This window comes from Anomaloglossus baeobatrachus, chromosome 8 (genome assembly GCF_048569485.1).
Source record: "Anomaloglossus baeobatrachus isolate aAnoBae1 chromosome 8, aAnoBae1.hap1, whole genome shotgun sequence".
In the NCBI taxonomy this organism is placed as follows: Eukaryota; Metazoa; Chordata; class Amphibia; order Anura; family Aromobatidae; genus Anomaloglossus; species Anomaloglossus baeobatrachus.
Genome location: NC_134360.1, coordinates 135489957 through 135515133, shown reverse-complemented (window position 1 = coordinate 135515133; position 25177 = coordinate 135489957). Strand labels below are relative to the sequence as shown.

The 25177-nt window shown below is 44.4% G+C and overlaps 1 protein-coding gene across 1 annotated transcript in view; it reads left to right on the top strand.

Annotated features, from left to right (window-relative positions):
* COLGALT2 (collagen beta(1-O)galactosyltransferase 2) overlaps positions 1-25177 on the top strand; it is a 362921-nt gene that overhangs the window by 199731 nt on the left and 138013 nt on the right. Inside the window, exons 4-5 of the mRNA XM_075322014.1 lie at positions 4012-4146; positions 17105-17309. Coding sequence (XP_075178129.1) covers positions 4012-4146; positions 17105-17309 — 340 coding nt within the window. The remainder of the gene's footprint in view (positions 1-4011; positions 4147-17104; positions 17310-25177) is intronic.

Genomic DNA, 25177 nt, shown 5'->3' with positions numbered 1-25177 from the left:
GAATGGCAGATGACAGCAGACACAGACAGAGCCGCACAATCAGAATGAACTCGGGTGAACTTCACCTGACTTCATTGTCATGCTGCGGCTCTGTCTGTGCCGCGTCCTGATTAGCGGTCACCAGTGAAGGGCTCACCGGTGACCACTAATCCCCCGAGTGACTGAAGTTAGCTGCCCTCTCTCATACTCACTGATCCCCGGCGCCGCGCTGCACGGCGTTCACACTGCTCCGGCGGCTTTTACTATTTTGAAAAAGCCGGCCGCTCATTAAACAATCTCGTATTCCCTGCTTTCCCCGCGCACAGGCGCCTATGATTGGTTGCAGTGAGACACGCCCCCCACGCTGAGTGACAGGTGTCTCACTGCAACGAATCACAGCAGCCGGTGGGCGTGTCTATACTGTGCAGTGAAATAAATAAATAAATAATTAAAAAAAATGGCGTGCGGTCCCCCCCAATTTTAATACCAGCCAGATAAAGCCATACGGCTGAAGGCTGGTATTCTCAGGATGGGGAGCTCCACATTATGGGGAGCCCCCCAGCCTAACAATATCAGCCAGCAGCCGCCCAGAATTGCCGCATACATTAGATGCGACAGTTCTGGGACTGTACCCGGCTCTTCCCGATTTACCCTGGTGCGTTGGCAAATCGGGGTCATAAGGAGTTAATGGCAGCCCATAGCTGCCACTAAATCCTAGATTAATCATGTCAGGCGTCTATGAGACACCCTCCATGATTAATCTGTAAATTACAGTAAATAAACACACACACACCTGAAAAAATCATTTATTAGAAATTTAAAACACAAACAAATTCCCTCATTACCAATTTAATAAACCCCAAAAAGCCCTCCATGTCCGGCGTAATCCACGGACCTCCAGCGTCGCTTCCAGCATGAAGGTGACAGGAGCTGCAGCAGACACCGCCGCTCCTGTCACATCCACGCAGCAACTGAGGTGAGTAGCGCGATCTGCTGAGGTGTCACTGAGGTTACTCGGTGGCTGCCACTGGATCCAGTGGTGGCCGCGATTAACCTCAGTGACACCTCAGCAGATCGCGCTATCACCTCAGTTGCTGACAGGAGCGGCGGTGTCTGCTGCAGCTCCTGTCACCTTCATGCTGGAAGCGACGCTGGAGGTCCGTGGATTACGCCGGACATGGAGGGCTTTTTGGGGCTTATTAAATTGGTAATGAGGGAATTTGTTTGTGTTTTTATTTCTAATAAATGATTTTTTCATGTGTGTGTGTGTTTATTTACTGTAACTTACAGATTAATCATGGAGGGTGTCTCATAGACGCCTGACATGATTAATCTAGGATTTAGTGGCAGCTATGGGCTGCCATTAACTCCTTATGACCCTGATTTGCCTACGCACCAGGGTAAATCGGGAAGAGCCGGGTACAGTCCCAGAACTGTCGCATCTAATGTATGCGGCAATTCTGGGCGGCTGCTGGCTGATATTGTTAGGCTGGGGGGCTCCCCATAATGCGGAGCTCCCCATCCTGAGAATACCAGCCTTCAGCCGTATGGCTTTATCTGGCTGGTATTAAAATTAGGGGGGACCGCACGCCATTTTTTTTAATTATTTATTTATTTCACTGCACAGTATAGACACGCCCACCGGCTGCTGTGATTCGTTGCAGTGAGACACCTGTCACTCAGCGTGGGGGGCGTGTCTCACTGCAACCAATCATAGGCGCCTGTGGGCGGGGAAAGCATGGAATACGAGATTGTTTAATGAGCGGCCGGCTTTTTCAAAATAGTAAAAGCCGCCGCAGCAGTGTGAATGCCGTGCAGTGCCACGCCGGAGATCGGGGAACGGTGAGTATGAGAGAGGAGGGGAAAATGACCGACAGACTGTGAGAGAGGGGCAGAGATAGTGACGGACCGACAGAGAGAGAATAGAGACCGAGAGGGAGAGACCGACTGACAGAGAATAGTGATTGACAGACATTGTGAGACATCGCTCGTTTCCAGTGTTTTAGGAAACCTGCGAGAAATGTATTTAGAAAATCGGATGTCACTAGGATGGTGTGAGTGCCGTCCCGTGACATCCGATTTTTTACACGCTCCCATAGACTTGCATTGGAGAGACTCGCAGTGGAAACTCGCAAAAAAGCAGCATGCTGCGATTTTTTTTCTCAGTCTGATTTGGACTGAGAAAAAAATCGCAGATGAGAGCTGAATCATTCACTAACGTGTCGATTTTCTCGCATTGCTCTACTGCGAGAAACTCGCAAGTGAGAAGCAGCCCTTAGACAGAGAATCACACCTTTTCTGTAGTGCTAAAAAAACATTAAAAAACGCAGATTTACATCCGCACCAAATATGTATAAAATATCGGGAAAAATGCATTAAAAATTATTATTGCGTTATGTGGTGTGGACACCTGGAGGAAAAATGCAGCGTTTATGTTATGTGTGAACACGACCTCAGCGTTACATTTTTATTACATTTTTTAATGGGTTTAATAGAGAAAAATAATTAATCACATGTTTTTAGACCATTTACTGATCCTTATAAATGATCTTATTGCTGTGTTGTTTGGGTCGTTACGATTATAGGGACACCAAATATGTCTATATTATTTGCTGATTTTGATGTTTATTATTTTGTTAAAAAAAACACATTAAAATGACATTATTTTATTTTTTTATTACTTTTTAGTAATTTTATTAAAGGAAAAAAATTGTTTTATTCTCTCTCTAGAATACAGGACATAGAGATGCATTGCTCTGTACAATGGATTTCTATGTCCAGTGTAATCTGCCTGTGGAGTCAGAGTCTGCACTGCAGCTTCAAGTATAGAAAATTCTCTCTGTGACATCACCAGGGTCTGTGGCTCAAATGTTTATTTCCTGCTAAAATGTTAGAAAATTGTTGGTTCAAGTCCTGGGGAAGGAAGAAAAAAAATCAGATTGGGACAGTCCTGCTGATTCCAGGATGATTGGGAGCTATGTATATACCTTTATTGGAAGGATGGGAAATAGGAGTCTAAATTAAAAACCCAGTGGCCAGTGTGTAAGTTTGTGACATTGCTGATTTTGTTTCCTTATTGAAGATCGAGTTATGAAAATTAAAACATCGCCAAATTAAACAAATACATATCACGCAAAAAACTTTATTTCAACATTAGGTAATTTTCTGATTATAGCTTCATTTTAACATTCTATAATAATTATTTTTAATCTGAGATACATAATTTCCAATGCTTAGGTGATAGTGGAATTAATGAATTATTCAGAACATAATGGATTATTCAGCTCATGTATCAGACATCATGCAGAGCAGCTGCAGGAATCTCATATATTAGAGGATATATATGAACTGCATGGCTTCGCCGTTCTCCTTACCTGTAGTAAATGCTTCCATTTGGAAACAGGGCTCATCTTGTACAATAGCAGAATTAGCAATGATCCGATAAGTTGAAAATGCGGCCTAGCATAGATACAGTCAAACTTAATACTGGTGGACAAAGTATATATATATATATATATATAAATATATATATATACGCATATAAAAGATCAAATGTGTATTATTAATGTTTCAATGTAATATTATTAAAAGGAATCTGCCAACAAGATTTTTCTACCTCATCTGAAAGTAGCATAATGTAGGAAAGGGGACCCTGATTGCTATGATGTATCACTTAGTTTACTGGGTGTAGCACTTGTGACACAGTAAATATTGTCGGTAAGCTGCTTATCAGAGGATGGAGCATGAATAAGTGAATGGATAACTGCTCACAAGCTCCATAGTCCTTGCAATGATAATCTCTTGGTGATTAAACCTTCATTGTAAGTAAACAGCACACAGCCTATTAAGTGACACATCCCTACATTAAGTGTTTTAACCCCTACAGCATTCTATCCTCAGATTACATAACAAAAACCCGTTGACAGATTTCCTTTAATTTTGTAAGGGTTTTTGCTATGGCTTTTCTAACTATTGTATAGGTGTTTTTATTGTCACAAATATAATGGGTCTATATTTATTTTCTCTTTCAAGTACATAGATGTAGACAACTTTCTTACCAACCCACAAACCTTAAATCGACTCATTGAAGAAAACAAAACTATTGTGGCCCCAATGCTAGAGTCTCGAACGCTTTATTCAAATTTCTGGTGTGGAATGACGCCACAAGTGAGTATTTCAAATATGGAAACAGTATGTAATAATTGCCAATATTTCTGTGTTGATTTTAGTGTGCAGTGAACTAAAAGGACAAAACATGTCTGTAGTTTTGAAAACCCAATTCAGATAAATAAGATAGTCGCAGACATTTATGCAAAATAAAAGTACTATGTGTGTCATGATTGTCTCCTGGCTCAGCTGGAGCTGAGCCTTTTTTTAGTTTCACTTCTGATGCAAGTCACGTTAGGGGTTAATCTTTTCTGCCTCGTTCTGGAGGTCAGGCTGCTTTATTAGGGCACTGTTTCTCTTGGACTTTGCCAGTGATATTTCTGGCTCTGCTGTGTTCTGCTCTTGAGTGACCTGTTGTCTGCCCTGCCCTCTCCTGACCTCCGTGTTCACCTGACCTGTTAACCTCCTCTGTTGTCTGTTTCCATCAGTGTCTCTCCCGCTGTCTCCCTGTTTGTTCCTTATCTGTTTACCTTTATTCTGTCTTGTCTTCCCACTCCCCCTCGCTTCTAGGCTCTGATTTCCCGGCTACTGACTATTTGCTTCCCTCTGACTACGTTTAGACTTTGCCCTTGTGTACTTACAAGACCTCATGCTGTGAAACGGCTTTCTGACAATTCTACTGCCATCTGGTGGGCTTGACTAGTATTACCTCCGCTAGGGAATTCCCTGCTCATACGTTTCCTCCACTTTTATGCCCCCTAGTGGTTTACCAGCTAACTACCTTCTCAGATAGTTTCAGGAATCCTCTCAGTCCCACATTACTGCGCTGTACTGCTATTGTACATCTTAGAGTACAGCGTGACAATGTGTCAATTTATCTTAAAGAAGTCAAACTATGTAAGATGTTAGAGGTAGGATTATACATATGTGTATATAATCAGTTTTCTTTAGATGACAAAAAAAGTATTTTTGGCATACACAGCAAACATAAGGATGCAAATTGACTCTTCAGTGAGGAAATAGAGGAACTCAAGTGCCCACTGATGGAGACAGCAATCCTAAGTCAAAAGTGACCCTTGAACAAGCCTTGCTATATGACTTAGAATTTATGTCAGATTAGAACCTCAATTTGCAGACACGATGTTTCGGAATGGTTGTCCCTCGTCAGTGCAAAGTATGAGATCTGATCTTGCTGTATGAGAGTCTAAGACGGGGTCTAAAGGGATAACTATTATACTTGCATAGACTGACACACCATTTCAGCATGCCAGTGCTGAGGAGACTTTAAGCTGTAATGCTTCTCTGGGAAATATGTAAACTGCCTCTTCAGTGAGGAAGTAGACAAACTCTAGTACCACCTTTTGCAATTAGCAATTATTAAAGTCAAAAGTGACCCTTTAACAAGCTTCATCATATGATTTAGGATTTATGTCAGATCAGAAGCTCAATTTGAGAACACGATGTTTCAAGGTGGTTGTACCGCATCTGTGCAAACTATGAGATCTGATTTTGCTGCATGATAGGCTAAGATGGAGCCTAAAGGGCAAGATATTGTCCCTGCGGAGACTGACACACCATTCCAGAGACTTTAAGCCACAAAGCTTCTCTGGGAGTTATGCAAGGAGAATAGCTTCCCCTTTAGATGCCATCTTAGCCTCTCACACAGCCAGATTAGATCTCATACTTTGCACTGACGAGGGACAACTATCCCAAAGCAGCATGTCTGCAAATTGAGGTTCTGATCTGGCATAAATCCTAAGTCATATGACAAGGCTCGTTAAACTGTCACTGTAGACTATTAGGATTGCTACCTGCAATAGGTGGCACTAGAGTTCATTTACTTCCTCACTGAAGACACGATTTGCATATTTTCCAGAGGATCGTTGTGGCTTAAAGTCTCCTCACCACTGGCATGCTGGAATGGTGTGTCAATTTCCGCAATAAGAAGAGCTTCCTTTTTAAACATAAAGATGTAATGTTATGTGAGCCTTCTACACCAGAAGTGCACATCATTTTTGGTCCAACTGCCACATTGTCATACTGAAACAATCCCAAGGGCCACAAATATACTTAAATGCATACTTGACTGGAATATATCACTAGATCCATCATCTGTACATTAATACATTAACAGAACCACATTTTAAGAAATTTGAGTTTTTGAGGATTTGAAGAATTTCTTCTCCAAAAACTCAGTGTGACTGCCCTAACTTATTAATTATTATTATTTAACAGGCTTCAGCTCAATCTCGAGCCATGGCGACTGGATGGATGAATGATCTGTAGGAAGATCAATCTTGTGCAAGCTTAGATATGTCCACTCGAATCTTCTCCACATTCATTCTGATTGTATCAGGCCATCGGGTTGCTGGTCTTCCTTTTCACCTTGTTCCTTCTATTCTTCCAACCATTGTGTTTTTCTCCTGTGATCGCTGTCTTCTTATGATGTGTCCAAAGTAAGCAAGTCGTAGCTTGGTGATCTTTGCTTCAAGTGACAAGTCTGTCTTGTTTTGTTCCAGAATTGATTTGTTTATTCTTCTTGCCATCCACGGTATTGATAACATCCTTCTCCAGAATCACATTTCGAAGGCACTAATTCTTTTTCTGTCTTGTTTCTTCATCGTCCAGGTATTGCATCTATATGGTACTACATAAAAGACCAGATTATGTACGAGGCGTGTCTTCGTCACCAGTGAAATGTTCTTCAATTTGAAGACCTTGTCAAGTGACTTCATTGTTAATTTGCCCATTGGTATTCTCCTATTGACTTTTGGTGTCATCGCTGCATCTTGAATGATCATTGATCTGAGTAGGTTGAAGTCCTTTACAACTTCCAATTTGTCGCCATCCATCTCAAATGTGTCTCGGTCGTACATGGCAGTAATCAATAGCTTTATAAACAAAGAGACGTTGTCAGCTCACCCCTCTTCACTCCTGGACTCCACACCGATGCAAGGAACGCCCTGGCCCGGGCGGAAGGCAACATTAGAAAAAACAAGGATCCAGCATCATGGAGAATGGATGAATAAAACTTGCTTTTATTGGAATTCGTTAAAAACAGATATTCAATCCAGTGGGCACAGAGGCACAAGTACTGTAGCAGGTCATCCAACGCGTTTCGACCAGAGAGTCTTATTCATGGCATGTGATTTACCCCAAACTAATCCTGTATAAAAAGGTACACATTACACGTCATTGGCAGAGCTAAGTGCTTGATTAAAACTAAAACCAAACAGGTGTGTGTTCCCATGCAATAGGGACACATTGGACAGGAGTAAAAACATGTATGTAGGAAACTGCAATTGAAGGATAAATAAATACATACGTATATATACAGATCATAAAGTACATTACAAAGGATTAAATTTGTCATGAAAAAATATATATGCAATTAATCTGATTGAATGAAATCAGATTAATTGCATATATATTTTTTCATGACAAATGTGTCCCTATTGCACGGGAACACACACCTGTTTGGTTTTAGTTTTAATCAAGCACTTAGCTCTGCCAATGAGGGGAATGTGTACCTTTTTATACAGGATTAGTTTGGGGTAAATCACATGCCATGAATAAGACTCTCTGGTCGAAACGCGTTGGTAACCCGCTACAGTAGTTGTGCCTCTGTTCCCACTGGATTGAATATCTGTTCTTAACAAATTCCAATAAAAGCAAGTTTTATTCATCCATTCTCCATGATGCTGGATCCTTGTTTTTTCTAATCAATAGCTTTGTCTTCTTTATATTGAGCAGGAGTCCCACATTTGAGCTTCCTATCTTGACACTCCCTAATAAGTCATTTATTCCACCAATGCTTGTTGCTGTCAATGTTGTATCATCTGTGTATTTAAGATTGTTGAAGATTCGTCAAACAATTCTGATTCTTTCTTTTCTGGCAAGTCCAGTCTTGCTGAAATTATCTTCTGCATATAAATTGAAGAGAAATACTGGCAAGATGCAGCCTTGTCTGACTCATCGCTCTACTTTGAGCTATGCCGTGTCACAGTGTTCTGTTCGGACTGTTGCTTCTTGTTCAATGTAAAGATTCCTAATGAGGCTGATCACATTGGATTGGCACATCCATATTCCTCATGGTATTCCAAAGTTTCTGGTGATCAACACAGTCGAAAGCTTTGGTGTTGTCAATGATGCAGAAATAGATCTCATTGTTGTATTTGGCCTTTTCCATTATCCATCTATTGTTAGTGACACATCCCAGGGCATTGGGGTACTCGGTCCTGGGCCTTGAGTCACAGGGATGTGTCACGAGGGTGGCCGGTGCCCATTCCGTGACCCTGGGGGTCGCTTAAAAAAAGGGAAAGGAATAAAAAAGGGAAATAAGAATAAATAAAATGTTTTTCGTGATGCCACTTGCGGTTGTGGCTATGTAGGGAAAGCCGCCGCTGCAAAGTCTCTCACTGCTGGGACTGGTGGTATTCAGCAGCTTGGATGTTATGGCCCTCCGCAAGTAGGGCTAAGTCCCAGGGGAGTATGATGGTGGTTGTAGTATGGTGATGCAGAGGTACAGGAAAGATTCAGACAACACAGGGGCTGTGGTTTAACTTGTTTTTTACTCACTGGTTCTGAGTAGCTGCAACCAGGCTGGTGCTGGTTTCTACAAAAATCTGGACGTCAGGTATTCCCTTGATCCCAATGCCGGTGTAGTGACCTGGTGAGCTTTACTTCCATGCATCCGTCTGCAATTGGTGGGTCCCTGTGGCCTGGAGCGTTTTGGGGTCCCCTCCTGTTGTCACAGTCCTGCTCGTATGGCAGGCAGCTTGAACCTCTCTTGGGTCGGACCTCTGTCCCCGTTCCCGAGTTCCCTCTTTGCTGCTGTGCCCTAGACGCTAACGTTGGTGAGGAACCTTGATGATTCCCTCATTGGGAAGATTTATCAGGCGAGCTTGAAGCATCTTCCTGAACTAGGGCTCTGCACACCGCCAGTGCTCGGCCCCGTAAGTACTCACACCGTAATCTCCTGGGCGACCATACTCCTTTAGCCCAATAAGTCACTTTACACTCTCTGTCTGAGCGTCGACTCCTGACTGACCATCCACAGACTGACTGACTGTCTGACCATCTGACAAGATGTCCGTCCCCTGTCCACTGCACTGACTAGCCCCTCCCCCTCCCAGGTCTCTGACTAACAGATTGGATAAGTCCCGACCAATAGACGGCCATCCATCAGATCCGTTTCTAGCCTGTTATACAGTCTGGGGAAAAAGGGCATGGATGTGTGTTGGAATGGTATTTACCGGCACTGGTCTTCCAGGAATCCTGGGGTTAGCTCCGCACCTGTTACTGGGTGCAATACTCTGTGGCACCTGACTCCTCATTAGCAATTACATCTCTTGTTCCTCTGCCTGTTCTGAATCCTGCTTGTTCCTACGGCAGCTCTTTGTCAAAGTAAGGCTATAGCCATCTCTGTAGGATCTTCAGTAGTATTTTGCTTTCATGACGTATGAGCAGGGGTGGGATTCAGCCGGTCCTGTCCAGTTCAGGCGAACCGGTTGTTAAAATAGCAGCCGGTTCCTCGAACCGGCAAGAAACAGCTCGGGCGATCCGATTCCCTGTATTCATCTGTGTTAATGTCTTTAAGACACTAGCAGAAATGAATCCCCGTACCTCTGCGCTGCACTTCCGGGTACAGTGGAGCCTGTCTGCTCCCTGACTCGGCGTGCAGCGACGCGCTGACGCTGCAGAGGTCATGGCAGCATGGTGAGGTAGCTCCTCCTACTGCTGTCTGTCAGCGTCAGTGTGCAGAGTGCCGCGGTGGACGGAAGACAGAGGTGAGGCTGCCAGTGCTTGGAGAAGGTAAGCACTCAGTGAGCCAGAGATGCAGGGAGAGGGGGCCGCATAAGATGGGAACTATACGGGGAGAGGGGCCGCAAAAGATGGCAGCTATATGGGGAAAGGGGCCGCAAAAGATGGCAGATATATGGGGAAAGGGGCCGCATAAGATGGCAGCTATATGGGGAGAGGAGGCTGCATAGATGAGAGCTATATGGGGAAAAGAGGCTGCATTGATGGGAGCTATATGGGGAGAGGAGGCCACATAAGATGGGAGCTATATGGGGAGAGGAGGCCACATAAGATAGGAGCTATATGGGGAGAGGAGGCTACAAGATGGGAGCTATATGGGGAGAGGAGACCACATAAGATGGCAGCTATATGAAGAAAGGGGCCGCATAAGACGGCAGCTATATGGGGAGAGGGGCCGCATAAGATGGCAGCTATATGGGGAGAGGAGGCTGCATAGATGGGAGCTATATGGGGAGAGGAGGCTGCATAGATGGGAGCTATATGGGGAGAGGAGGCTGCATAGATAAGAGCTATATGGGGAGAGGAGGCCACATAAGATGGGAGCTATTTGGAGAAACGAGGCCACATAAGATGGGAGCTATATGGGGAGAGGCGGCCACATAAGATGGGAGCTATATGGCGAGAGGAGGCCACAAAAGATGAGAGCTATATAGAGAGAGGAGGCCACATAAGATGGGAGCTATATGGGGAGAGGAGGCTGCATAGATGGGAGTTATATGAGGAGAGGAGGCCACATAAGATGGGAACTATATGAGGAGAGGAGGCTGCATACGATGGGAGCTATATGGGGAGAGGAGCACATGGGATAAGATCTGCTGGGAAAAGAAGCCATTATGGGATGGGATCTGCAGGGGAAAGAGGGCACATGGGGGGAGATCTGTATGGGGAAGGTCGTCCGTTCCAATTTTAGCAGGACTCCTTTAGTAATAATTTATAAAAATTGTAGAAAAAACATTTAATACAATATGACTGACAGTGACTGGAACAACTGGTACTGGGCAGGAGAGTGAAGGTATAGGAGGGTAAGAAGGGGATAGAGATTTTACTTTAAATTACTTGTATTTTTTGGTTGAGGAAAGTGCGTGTAAATGGGTATGGCTAACAAAATGGGTGTGGTTACTGAATGGGTGTGGTTTTCAACTGGGCGTGGTTTACAGAGAACCTGTTGTTAAAAATTTGAATCCCACCCCTGCATATGAGCACAATAGTTGGATAGTTTCCACAGCCACTAGCAATTCCCTTCTTTATAATAGGAATAAACACCGATCTTGTCCAGTTTTTGGGGCATTTACCAGTTGTCCATATGTGTTGACACAGGCGAGTGATGACACCAACTGCTGCTTCAGAAGACGTTATAAGATCTATTGGAATATTGTCACATCCAGGTGCTTTGTTTTTTAACAGAAGCTTTATCACACCAATGACCATCCTAATTTTCAGTTTGTTTTTGGAGCAGAGTAAGAAACTTACCAAATCTTCATAAGCTCAAAACTCTAAGTTTTGAGGAGTTCTGAGATTTAACACTGCCCTGTAGAACACCATCTAACCCGTTATGGATTGTACAAAATCAGAACCACCATCGGTGCGTAAATCTAGCATCAGATTCACCAGTGGTACAAGAATCCTTCACCAGAACTACCGGCAGTACAAGAATCTAGCACCAGAACCATGGTCGGTATATGAATCCAGCATCAGAACCACCATCGGTACATAACTAAAACACCGCCACCACCATCGGTATATGAATTCAGCACCAGAACAACCATTGGTCACATGAAACCAGCACCAGTACATAAATCCGGCATCAGAACCACCATTGGTACATGAATGCTTCACCTGTACCAGAGTCAGTAAATGAATGGAGCACCAGACCTAGCATTGGACATGAATCCAGGAACAGAATCACCCTTGGTACATGGATACAGAACTAGTACCACAATCTGTAATTGGAACCATTGCCAGAACCACCATTAGCAGATAAATACAGCACCAGAACTGCAATCAGTACATTAATACAGCCCCAGAACCATCATCAGTATATGACTGCAGCACCAAGCTTAGTACAGCGATCAATTGCAATGTCAGGTAACCCTTTTTAGACTTGAGTGGCATGAACCTCAAACTCCCAGTAATATTCTTAACAATAATAAGGAGATGGTTTGAGTTTTTGTTACCAGCCATCATCAGACCATACAAGAACCACAGTACTGATGAGACACAGGTAGTTTCAAAAATAAACATTTATGTGCAGGTACCTTATATCTGCCTTCTTCTTTGAATGACATTGTTCCCATCTTTATAGTCTGAATGTAGTACAGATGCCAAGATGAGATTTCAAGCCCACTGCTAATCTATCAAAATTTCCAATTTCTCCAGTCGTCTCAACACAATGCCCTCAAAAATAAAATGATCATTATAATGCCCCATTAATTAAAGTATCACCCATGCTGTGACCCTGAATAAATGCTTGTCCCCCACTGTGCATCCTGAACAAAATATGATTCTCATGCTGCACAACCTATGATACATTGCCTCTACCATGTCTCTCTTATATATTATAACCATCACTCTGTCATCCTTTATGAACTATAACTGCCATGATGTTTTTCTTTACAAAATTTTGCCTCCACTCTGTCCTTCATGCTGTCCCATCTTCAGTATCCTCCCATGTTGCTACCTCTCCATAATGACCCCCACACTTCCCCTCTCCATAATGTCCCCCCACATTGCCCACCTCCCTACTGCCCCCATTGCCCATCTCATTAATATCCCCTCAGCTGCCCATGTCCATAATGTCCCTTCCCACAGCTGCCCTTCTCCATAATGCCCTCCACACTGTACTTCTCAATAATGTGTCCCATTGCCCTTGTCCATTATGTCCCCCCAACACTGCCCCGTTGCATAATTCTCCTCCTCCACAGTGCCCCTTTTCATGATGTCCCTCCACACTGCTCCCGCTCCATAATGCCCACCATACTGCTCCCTCTTACAATTCCACCACCTCACTTCCTCATAATGTGTACTACCAGTAACACAACCCCTCTTACATTTATAATAATAGTTAATAGATGCATGCTTTCTTTCATGCTATTTCTATCTTCAGTATCCTCCCATGCTGCTATTTCTCCATAATGTCCATCCTACACTTCCTTTCTCCTTAATGTCCCCCAATATTGCCCCTCTCTATACTGCCTCTCTCCGTAATGCCCCTTAGTTGTTCCACCCCATACTGCCCCTTCAATGCCCACTCAATAATGGCCCCCAGTTGCCCCTTTCCATAATATCCTCCCTACACTGCCCTCTCCATAATGCTCCCTCCCTCACACTCTCCCTTTCCATAATGTCCCCCCAAACTCTCCCTCTCTATAATGTCCACCACACTGCTCCCTCTTACAATTCCCTAACTTCGTCATAATGTGCCCTTACAGTAACACAACCCCTTTACCATTTACAATAATAGTCCATAGATTCAATATTCGGCTCCTACCTAGAGGGCTTATGGTTCCTTACTGTGTTTGTCACATTCTTGACATCTGAAATATGCAAAAAGAATTGAATACAGGAAGAAGGCAACCGGCATCCACAAGTTCTCTGCGGTCTGTGGCCATATGTTGTACAGGCCTGGCCTCTACTATTTGTAATTTTGGACTTTAAGGCTGAAAAATCATTCTCAATTTCAACTGTAGTGTTGTTATGCTGTAACTATCGGGGTTTTGCATAGGGCAAGGGAACCTCCAATAAGTGCCGCCACAAACAGGGTACATTGCAAACATGGCGGGTCCTGGCACTAGGGAGAGAGGAGCAAGAACACCTCTTGGACTCACCTGAGGCTGTTCTCTTTACTCCCTAATGTCCCTATACAGGTTCTTTCACCCTGTCGCAATCATGTGCCTAGGGCCTCGCTTACCCTAAACTCACCCGGGCTACTGAGAAGGCCAGGTAGAGCACTAGTCCCACCAGATGCAATAATCAAACACAAGGGTCAGTAGACAAATAGGGGGAAATAGATAAAAAGAATATAACCAAACTAAAAGGCTGCAGGCAACACAGCTCACAAAACAGCAAAGCTGCAGCAGCTTCTAAAGGCTTTCTCCAGCCATGCGTGGTAACAACAGATTTGATTTTCTGTTTCAATATCAGGTGAAAGACCATGTGACTATTTATAGGAGATGGGAGTGGTCACAAACAGGCAGCACATGAAGTGAATTAATCAGAAACTGACATTAACCCTTGCTGCACCAGCAAAAAGCAAATACATTTAATATATAGAGTCTCACAAGTTAATGTGGAGCTCAGATCCCACAACCATCACAAATATCAAGGGACAAAAGACACTTGTGACAAGTGTATTATTGCTTTTGACCATAAGACTATGTTTCTTATGTTCTTTATATTACCTGTAAATGGTAAGTCTTGGTTATGCAATATAATATTTCTGGAAAATTAGTTAATAAAGGAAGAATTAATAAAAATGTCTGTAAATGTGACAAGTTGGATTGCTCAACATTAATGAGCAACATCAAACACATAATACTTAGGCTTCGCAGTAAAATGTCTTTGGAAATTATGGGTCATTGATGGCATAGACATTTGTCAGTGTTCTTGTAAGTTTCAGCAGCTAATAAAAGTAAATGCTACCCAAAGCTATTGATTTTAGTGTTGTGTGGAAACAGGCAAGTTGTGTCAAACAAGGAAATGCATAGGTGGAATAAGTGGACTTCATCTCTAACATCCACAACTTGTTCTTTCTCTCTATTATGCTGTGTTGTTACTCTTTCATAGTTCACTTCCTTGGCACCAAAACGAGCCTTAGACAATAGGTTTCTTGTGATTTGTGAATGCTGAAGAATTTTTACAAGATCCAATTTTTGCTTTTACCGTTATCTGTAAAAAGTGAAATATGCCATTGTTATAGTGTATTCCTATCATACAATTGGTATGCTGTTATACTAGTGAAAGTTTTCTTCACATTTCAAAAACTTTTTGTCTGAATCCATACACTTAAAGTTGGATACTCTCACAGAAAAATGTAAAGGGGTTAACAAATGTATACTTCAGTATGAAATTGATCACCATGTAAATAAATGGACTAGGTTCATTAAAGGGGGAGCTGCTTCTACTTAGTTGGATCCCAGAGAACTTCTATAATTTTTATATGCCTAAAAGTAACATATGGACCAGGACTGTCATCATGAGACAACCCCTTTTAAAAATCCAGTGTGATTAGCTAATAATGAACATGCAGTCATAATGAAGATAAATTAATAAAACTGGCCAAATTTTAACCAACACTGCTGCAAAATACTGCTATGTAAATGTGGCCATATTCTGTGTACATTGGAAAACTGCTTTGCGGTCCTTGCATAATTACTTTCTGCCTTATGTTTCCTTCCTGGTTTGGAATTTCTAGTTCTTTTTCTATTTTCATTCAAAAGCTTTGTCTGTGTTACTACATCTAAGTGGTTGTCTAGACTGCTTTTTTCAGGAGCACACTGCTCCTCTGCCTCTTGGCTTTGTACTTGCTGAGGGTGGTGTGCTCCTGATGATTGACAGTTCAGATCTGTGGCATGGTTGTGTTGCCAGTGTGAACTCTGTGATCTCCCATACTGAAAGCTTTTCCTCTGCAGCATTGGAGGAACGCAGAGTGACTAGAAGCTTTCTATCAAATAGCTTACAATCGTGTTCCTTCTCTAGGAAACCATCCCCTTTGATAGACTACAGAGGTGGCCAATAACCTAGACAACAAGCCGCACACTATAAAATTATGAAGCCCTTCATTCATTTGAGAAATATGCTGCAAAGTTTTGTTTTTTTACAAGTACTGTATAATTTTACCGATTTGAGAAGCTAAGACAACCTCTTTAAAAGAAGCGGCCCCTGGACATTATGATCTAGCAGAAGAAATTCAAATATTACAGATGTGACGGTGAACTGCAAATTCCCTCATTCCCTCTATCAAGAACTTCAAGTTGTTCTCAGATCTTCTAGCTATTTTTCATGTTTCATAGTTTTTAAGTTGAAAGTAGACTTAAAGTACATTGAGTTCAACTCATGACCTAACCTAACATATTGATCCAGAGGAATGAAAAAAATCCCATGGGGCAGACAGTAAGCTCCACATTATGGAAAAAAATTCCTTCTCGACTCCACATATGGGAATCAGAATAGTTCCCTGGATCAACAATTACCGAACCTGGAGAACATAACCAGTAATATTATATTTTTCAACTAAGGCATCCAGGCCTCTCTTAAACTTTAGTAATGAATCAACCATTACAACATTATGTGGCAGAGAGATCCATAGTCTCACTGTTCTTACAGTGTTATTCTCTTATAACAAATGTGTTTATTGTGCTAAAATATGTAAAACTCACCAACTTGTATCATTAGACATGTCTACCCACTTACACTGGTTTTTAGCAGCCAGTGGATTTAAAAATATTATAATTAATATTAATTTAAAAAAATAATAATGATAATAATAAAGTGAATTCAGTGTACTCTCAGTGTAGGGAGGACCATCATAGCTGCATACGGGTTTTCTTCCCGGAAGTTCAGGTAGTTACCAATCACAATAAATGACTCTCCTCACCTTTTTGGCTGTGAGGTGATGAATGCATGGATGAAGTGGGAGAGGTGATCTTGGAGGATAAGTATATAGTCTGATCTGCGTTCTGATTTCATTTAGTGGTGTTAAATATACGCCACACCCTACAATAAGCCACTCACATTTTTAACATGACCTGCTGCTCACCTCTACCAGCTTGACATTGCTGTGAGATATATTAAGCTCCATTCACCCCTATCCTTATAGTTAGCCATCACAAATGCTAGTCATATACCTAAATAACACTCCAATACTTCAGGATAAGAGACGGAAGCTCCATGTGTGCAGATCATCAGCCAATGGTGCCCCCTTCATTGAAAATAGGTCATGCCTCCTTTAGGACCACCTAGGTCATGAACCACTAAGATTGGCCCATTGTGATGAAATATTATGTGATAGAATAGAATGAAATGGTAATGCTATAAAAGCATAAATGGAAAATGTGTTTTTTTTTGTCCATAGCAAACAATTACAGTATAGCTTTAGTTTTGAAGCTGTGTTCTGATTAATTGCCATGAGCAACAAAGACAGTTTTCTTTTATGTAGTTTCAAAACTCTGACCCACTTTTTTAATATTATTATTTTCAGGGTTATTATAAAAGAACCCCAGACTATGTTCTCGTAAGGGAATGGAAGAGACAGGGATGTTTTGCCGTCCCAATGATTCATTCAACAATGCTTATTGATCTTCGAAAGGAAGCCTCCACGAATCTACAGTTCTACCCTCCACATGAAGACTTTACATGGAGTTTTGATGACATCATTGTATTTGCCTTCTCCTGCAGACATGCAGGTGTGTATGTAAAGAGCTGAGCAGTTGTTTGGCAGCTACTTATTGTGCTTAGACTAGTAGATAATCAGTGAACCAGCACTTGTTGACAATTATCTGCCTATATAAACATGTTGGCAATCACACGGCAATCATCTTATGATGTGTTGTTCTAATCACCTGGCCAATGCAGCCAATCACAGGCTGCAGGGTCCTGGTCACTTCTGAAAGGAGCGGACAACACTTCCAGAGCTGGTGGAGACCTCCAGAGTGGGGTGCTGGAAGGTGAGTGTGCCTCTTTTTTGTTTTTAAAATATAAATGAATAACAGAAAATTAATGTTTGATAACTTTAAATATTTAGTCCAAAAACATGTATGGTCTACATGGGGGGAATTTTATCTTGGCCACCGGAGATGAGTGAATTGGTTTGTTGAATTTAATTAAATTTTCAGGTCCCAGCCAGTTTGAACAATTTGCAATTAGAGTTGAGCGAGTACCTAACTATTCATACTTCCTATACTCATAATGAGTACTGTCTAATACTCGCGTATTCATTCCGAATAGCGTGTGCAATGCAAATCAATGGGGAAAAGTTGCAAAGTAACGAGTAACCCGAATGCCGCACTATTTGCTACTCGCACGAATAGTGCAGCATTCGGGTTACTCTTTACTTTGCGAGTTTTTCCCCATGACTTGCATTGCATACGCTATTCGGAATGAATACACGAGTATTAGATGGAACTCATAATGAGTATAGCGAGTAAGAATAGTTAGGTACTCACTCCACTCTATTTGCAACACAATTTGTGTAAATCGCCCCTTAAAAATTGCCTGCCAGCATTTCACATATTACAGGAGACAGCAGCAGTTACTCACATGACCTCAGTTATGTCCACCCAGGCTTCCCCTTAATGCCTTGCAACTAATAACTCACATTGTATAGTACAGCCAATTATTTGGAGCTAAGATAGCCAGTAAAAAATGCCAAGGAAGGGAATGCAGCAGCAGAGTGATTTAGGATAACGAGAGTTTGTCAGAGCTCTAATCTCAGCAGTATAGCATGAAGAGAAAATTGTAAAATATTGCACAAATACTCAAGACAGTGATATGGTGTTCAGTTATGGCCAAAAGTTTTGAGACTGACACAAGTTTTTGGGTTTCACAAAGTTTGCTCCTTCATTATTTTTAATTGTTTTAATCAGGTGTTTCTACAGTTTCTAAAGTACAAGTGTAATAATTTCATAAGTTTTTAAGATTTTATTGACAAATACATCAAGCTTATGCAAAGGCTCAATAGCAGTGGCGTCCCTGCACTGCCCCACTTCCTCCTCCCAGCAAGGACGCTGCTGCCCTCACCTTCCCGGCCTCTCTGTTCCTTCTCGGCTTCTGTCCCAGCCGCTGCTTTCTGCTCCTTGTGCCTGTGCAGGTTTCTTGGGAGCACGCTTAGGAAGCACACGTGTTCCTCCTGCCTATTAAAGGGCCGGGACGCTCAATTAAGTCATGCCTCCAGCCTATCGCTGGGAGGCATTATGTATTTAGGACACCCTCTCCCTTAGGGAGGTGCTTTTTCAACAAAGTTCCTGATCCTGTACTACTGTGAGTTTTACCTGTTCTTTTATCCTGTCCTGAATCCAGTACCCATGTGCTGTACGCTGCATCTCTATCCAGTATACAGTGTTTGTGTCCTGTGGCTGCAACCCCCACCAGACTGATCCACCTGTGCCTGTACTTGAACCAGTTCTGTCCGTGAACCGGAACCTGACTAGATTGCACCATCCATTCTGTCCATTCTAGCACCCAAATCCTCTCCAGCCTGTGGTCCTGCTCTGCCCGCCTTCCAAATCCATACCAAGGTTCATGACCATTTGGGGTCAACTGCTACTGTACTGAGTGGTCCCCTGAATTGGCACCTGGTGGCTGCCAGTAGCAGCAAGCCTAGCCTCACTATCAGAAGTTCTAGTAAAGAACCAGGTAGTGGCATAGTTACACCACTCCATGATAAGTCCGGTCTTGTGACGCAGTGGGTCCACACCCGCATGCATTACAATTTACAGTGTTGATCCTTACTTTTCAAGACTTCTGCAATTTACCTTCACATGGTGAAAAACATTTTTTAGGCCAAATACTGACTAATGACAACGCATTATTAACTATCACTTACTTAACACTGCTTGTAGTTTATCACAATTTCTTTATTTTTATTTGTCCACTACCTCTTAGAGGATTGACTGTGATGTGGTTTTGATGCAGTATTGATACAGTTTTTTGCCAAGAGTTGCAGATTTGGTGCAGGAATTTGGCGTATATAATCTGCATCCCTTGGCAAAAAAAACACAAAAACAGGTTTGACGCAGGATGATGCAAAATTTGTGCTGAAAGTTATACACCATATTCCTACACCAAATCTGTATCTCCTGACACAAAATCGCATCAATACTGCATCAAAACCGCATCGCATTTTGATGCGTTTTTTTGCCAAAGGATATAGATTTGATGCAGGAATATGGTAAATAAATTTCACAAGCAAATCTGCATCTTTTGACAAAACAAATGTGGTTTTCTGCTAGGCGATGCAGATCTGATTGAACTCAGTTCACCTGAGGTGAGATTGCTGAGTTCAATCAGTTCAACCCCGTTTTACTGTTGTCGTGTGGCAGTAGATCTGTTCCAGTGTACAAGAATTACTGTGTGCACTGTGAGTCAGGCAGTATGATTTGCACTGTTATATTTGTCCACTGAGGAGTGTAAAATGTACTTTGCTGCCATCTAATGGTCAATGTATGCATATGAAAGTCAGGTGTTCATTCTCACTATTGTGTCACCACACTCCTGACTCTTGTGTCACCACGGGGAGCCAACCCATTAAGGTCCCTCCATCAGCAAAGCATTACCTGGACTGTGCAGAATATTACCTCCTACAGCAAGTGAGGAGAACTGTACTCCAGCTGCTCTGAGAGGCCTAAGCTTGTTGTGAGGAGAATGAACACCTGACTTTCATACGCATACATCAACCATTAGATGGCAGCAAAGTACATTTAACAATCCTCAGTGGACGAACATAACACAGTGCAATTCATATTGCCTGACTCACTTTGCACACAGTAATTCTGGCACACTCGAACAGATCTATTGCCACATGAGAACTGTTTAACTCAGCAGCAGTAGAACGGGTACCGGGATACCACACCTCTACACAATCCAACATGTGTTGATCCCCTGTGCCACCCCCGGTAGACCTCTGATGTCACAGTGTTGGATCCGAGTGGTGATGGGGCAGTACCTGGAGCATGCAACAGGCTTTCGTGATGGGGGTTAAAAATAATATTAAAAAGGGGGAAAGAAAAATAAATAAACAAATAGCTTGTGACGCCAGTTGGGATGTTCGGCTTTGATATGGCCTGGCACTGCTGAAGGTCCCCAGGGGTTAGGTGGTGATGCACAGTGCCATAGATTGTCTCCTCACCCCCCCAACTAGGGCTGGTTCCTAGGAAAGTTGAGGTAGGGATGGTGCAGCAGAGAATATATCAGCCAGAGACAGGACAGGGAGCTTCTACCTTTTACTGTTTCTCTGCAGAACAGTCCGGAACATTCCTTACAGCATTCACAATGATGATGGTCTTACCTGCCCTAAATAGAGTTTAGTTTCTCAGCTGTGTGGTGATAGTGTATACCTCCTGTCGCTACTTCCCTACTTGGGAAAAGGTGTCTTGAAATCCTGGCATTTTCATGACAAAGAAACTCTGGATCCCTGATCCCTTCCAGCGAGCAGACAAGTAGAATCCTGAAGGAAAACTCACTGTTTCTTCTAGAAGTTTCCTAACTCAATCACGTCGCTGAGCTCCTGGGCAATTTCACTGCTCCTTATGAAAAGGCTAATAGCAGTCTCTCAGTTTGCTACTGACCTTGAAAGTCCAGGTGTCTCAGGGACTGATACCCTGCCAATTTGTAGCTGGCCATTCCAGAGGTTTCAACAGTTACCTCAGGACAGGCCTGTCTCCATTTTACACTCTTCACCTCACTTCACCTCACACTGACATCAACTTCAACTGCCACTGTCTGAATTTACCTCACACTTAAGTGTGTCGCCCTGGACAAGCCAGGGGCCACAGAGCACAACACCTACACACCCCACACTCCCTGCAGGCACATCAAGGTCAGACACAAAACCCTTGTTGCCTTCCTCCAGGGGCGGATGTCCACACCAGGGGGTGGAGCCAGGCGGTTGGTCTCCACCCACCAAGGAGTTCACAGTCCTGGAGGAGGGAAAAGGAGCAGTTCAGTTTTGACAGTGAAAGTGGAAGGAGGGAAAGTGAGCAGTAGTGAAGTGGCAAGAGAGCAGACTGAAGTGAGTCCGGGTGTGTGGTCCGGACGGAGCAGCAAGGTTGGCAGACGGTGGTGACCGTCTGCAGGAGTGGCCTATCGGAGTTTGCCGTAAGGAACGTGGACGGGCGGTGGCCCGGCGGTACCGGACCGGTACACAAAGAGAAGCCAGCACCAGTGGCAGGGGCTTTTCGGACCCCGGCAAGGCTAGGAGTCGCCGTGAATTTGCCGAATCCGTTAGTGAAGGGGACCTCCGGGTTTCCAAACAGTCAAGTCCCGACAGAAGGCAACCGTCCAACCGTGAAGGGGAGACACCGCCACCGCCAAGGGCAACCGTTTACCAGGGCCAGTGCCTGCGGGCAAAAGGGGCTCCTCCGGCCCACATCCAGGTCGGGGAGCGGGTTACCGGTGGGAACCCATCGGAATCAACATAGAACATAGGTGCAGGGAGAGACAGTCATCACTAACCTGCAGGGAACAGCAACACCGCAGCCGTCCGAGGGACCCGTCCATCCAGCCGCTTGTTTTACCGTGAACTGTGTCATCATCATTGGGCTGAGTGAGTACCTCCGTGCCGTGCGGCACAGCGCTGCCCCTGCGACCCTGCACCTCACCAGGCCCCGCAACCCGCCTGCCATCCACTCCTACCCCATCACCGGGCCCCGGGACAACCAACCCCCTACCCACGGAGGGGAGAAATAACAACAAAGCTGCTCCCTGTCACCGCTCCCGGGATCCCCGTCCAGAGCGGCGGTGGTGTCCACACAATCACCACAACCGTGAGTGGCGTCACGGACAATGTCAAACCAAACCACCCCTTTTCACTCACGGGCGAGGAGCGCCGCTCGAGTCCCCGGGATCCGGCCCATCGCTCGAGCCACCAAGCAGCAGCAGCCGCGGAGTAGCGGCAGCCGGACCCGAGCAGTGGGAGAGCGTAGCGTCCCCTCCTCCGCCCGCGACAACTTGGCGTCACAAACAGGATCTTACCGCTCTGCTGTCTGGTAGAGGTGCGCCTTGTGAGGTGTCCGGCCGAAAAAATTTCAGAAGCCGCCATCTTTGGCGCGAAAAGTTCCCGCTCGAGCGTCTCCTCGAGTAGTGGAGGCGCGAAGGCCAAAACCCCGCCCCGATAGAGGAGGAGCCGGAAAGAGGCTAAGGGGGACGAAATGGCGGCTGTCCGCATGTGAGCGTGGCTATAAAAGCAGGGACGCCAGGACCCTGTGGCCATCTTGCTGCTAGTTCCTGGAAAGCATCATTGCTGAGATGTCCGCTCCAGCTAACAACAGCGAGACCCCCGCGCCCGGCACAGCGGCGTGGATGGAGGACCGAACTGCCCCGCTGAGTCATCGTCTGCAAGCCCGGATGCAGCTCCTCCTGGAGGAGTGGGAGGCCGACATGGCGGATGTGGTGGCTGCTATGCGGAGATGCGAGGTGGAGGAAGATCTGGAGGAACGGGTAAGAGACCCATGTCCCTGTATTCCCGAGGGATCGGCCACTGCGGCTGAGGGCCCCGGCCTACACCCGTTCACCCTGCTGCCTACCCCGCTACCCGCGTTAGCCGCTGCCGCCCCGCCACTAGGCCTGCTACCTGTCCAACCGGTAGCGGTACCCTGACCGTCCGCCCAAGCGGACCAACTGGCTGCAGACGCCCGGGACAGCCCTGAACTGCTTTCCCAGAGGCCACTGGAGCCGAGGCCCCTTAACGAAAATGTGTTGGAGGCCCCGGCAGTGATTGCGCCGGGTTCCGTGCCCGAGCCCGGGATGGTGGCGTGGATGAGAGCCAGAGTAGTTGAGTTCAACCAACGTCAACAGAATCAGATTTTCCAGATGATGGAGCAGTGGACCAGCGAGGTGGAAGCGCTGGTGGCGACTGTCCCGATGTATGCGATGGGAGCCGGCGTGATGGAGCCAACGGGTGACCCACGCCTCCATGTCCCACAGGGACCGGCCACTGCGGCTGGGGGGCCCGGTCCGGTCTCGGCTCTTGTATCGCCACTGCCATTACCTATGGGGCGTCCCAGTGTTGGTCGACCTGATCTGCTGCACCGTGCTACAACAGTGGAGCCTGATGTGCCAAGGGCCGAGGACCCGGAGAATGCGGCACCCAGCGTCGAGCCCATCCCAGAGTTTGAGGGGGCAAGTGAGCGTCCCCGCTATGAAGGAGACCCGGTGGTTTTCTACACCCCGCGCACTGGTGGGAATGGATACCGGGCACCCCTGTCACAACAGGCATGTCAGTGCATGTTTGATATGCTGGTGGTGGAGGATGGGTCCGCCTCAGCTGAAGAGTCAGAGTAAGGGCAGCGGAATGCCGTTGCACCGTCCCCATTGGGACCACCAGTGTGTTTAAAGTTGAAAAGTTTAAAGTTTTAAAAGAATGATAAGTCAATGATAATCGTGAGAAGTCACCTGATTGCACCCAGATTTGGAACCGGTCATAGCCGGTAACTGGTCCCCGTTGGGACCCCCTTTACAAATTCACATAGAAACTTGTCCGTATTTAACATTTCAAAGGATAGGCGAAACATGTCTATTTTTTTCTTTTTTTTATCCATCCGTGAAAAACACTGATGACACACTGATGGGAAAATAGGACACGGACCGTGCATTAATGACACACTGATGGGGAAATTGGACACACAAACTATACACTGATCCAAAACATTGATCACACCTGTGCCATTTTTCCTGTATATGTTTAAACACAGATGTCTGAATGAGGCCTAAGGCTATGTGCAAACATTTCAGATTTGGCTGTAGACATTCTGCAACCAAATCTGCATCTCCTGGCAGGAAAAACAGCGCTTCAAAAATGCACTTTTTTACCGTAGTTTGAAACTTTTTTTTTTTTATCTGTTTTTTTATTGCTTTCACTGGTGAAAATTTACCCAAAAATGCAGAAAGATTTGCCATGCTGCAGATTTTTCTGCAACCAAATCTGCAAGTACAAAATCCTGAACGTGTACACAACAGTACAGGATTCTCATAGACTTTGCTGGCATAAGGATATTCGTGCAGATTTGTGAAAATCTGCAAGAAAAAAACACTGCAAAAAATGCTGCAAAAATGCACCATATGTACACAGCCTAACAGGGACGTTCTGTGAAATTATTATTCTAATTTTTTATTATTTATTCCATGGGACTTTACTTATGAAAGGGGTGTACGTGATAAAAACAAGAACAAAAATCATGAACAATACAGGGCACATACAGGAGGAGAGAGGACCCTGCTCACCGTCTACAGGGGAAATCCCCTATTTCAGCCCTAAAACACTGCATAATATTTTTGTAAGGCGTAAATATATGTGGTATTTCGTATATCCTCTAGATCAATCAAGCAATTATGTTTTCTTTTGCATACTGTTTTTGTGGATTCAGTAATTGAATAAAATAAAATAAAAGCAATATTATTCCTATCATACCGATACTTGCACTCTAGGATGTATACACCAAGACTTTAGGGGTGCTCACATGTTCCTGTGCTTTTAGTAGATGCTCTGAATGGTAATGTGTCTCCCAGGGCTATGGGTTACTCGGTCCTGGGCGGTGTATTTGTGGCGCCCCAGGACCTG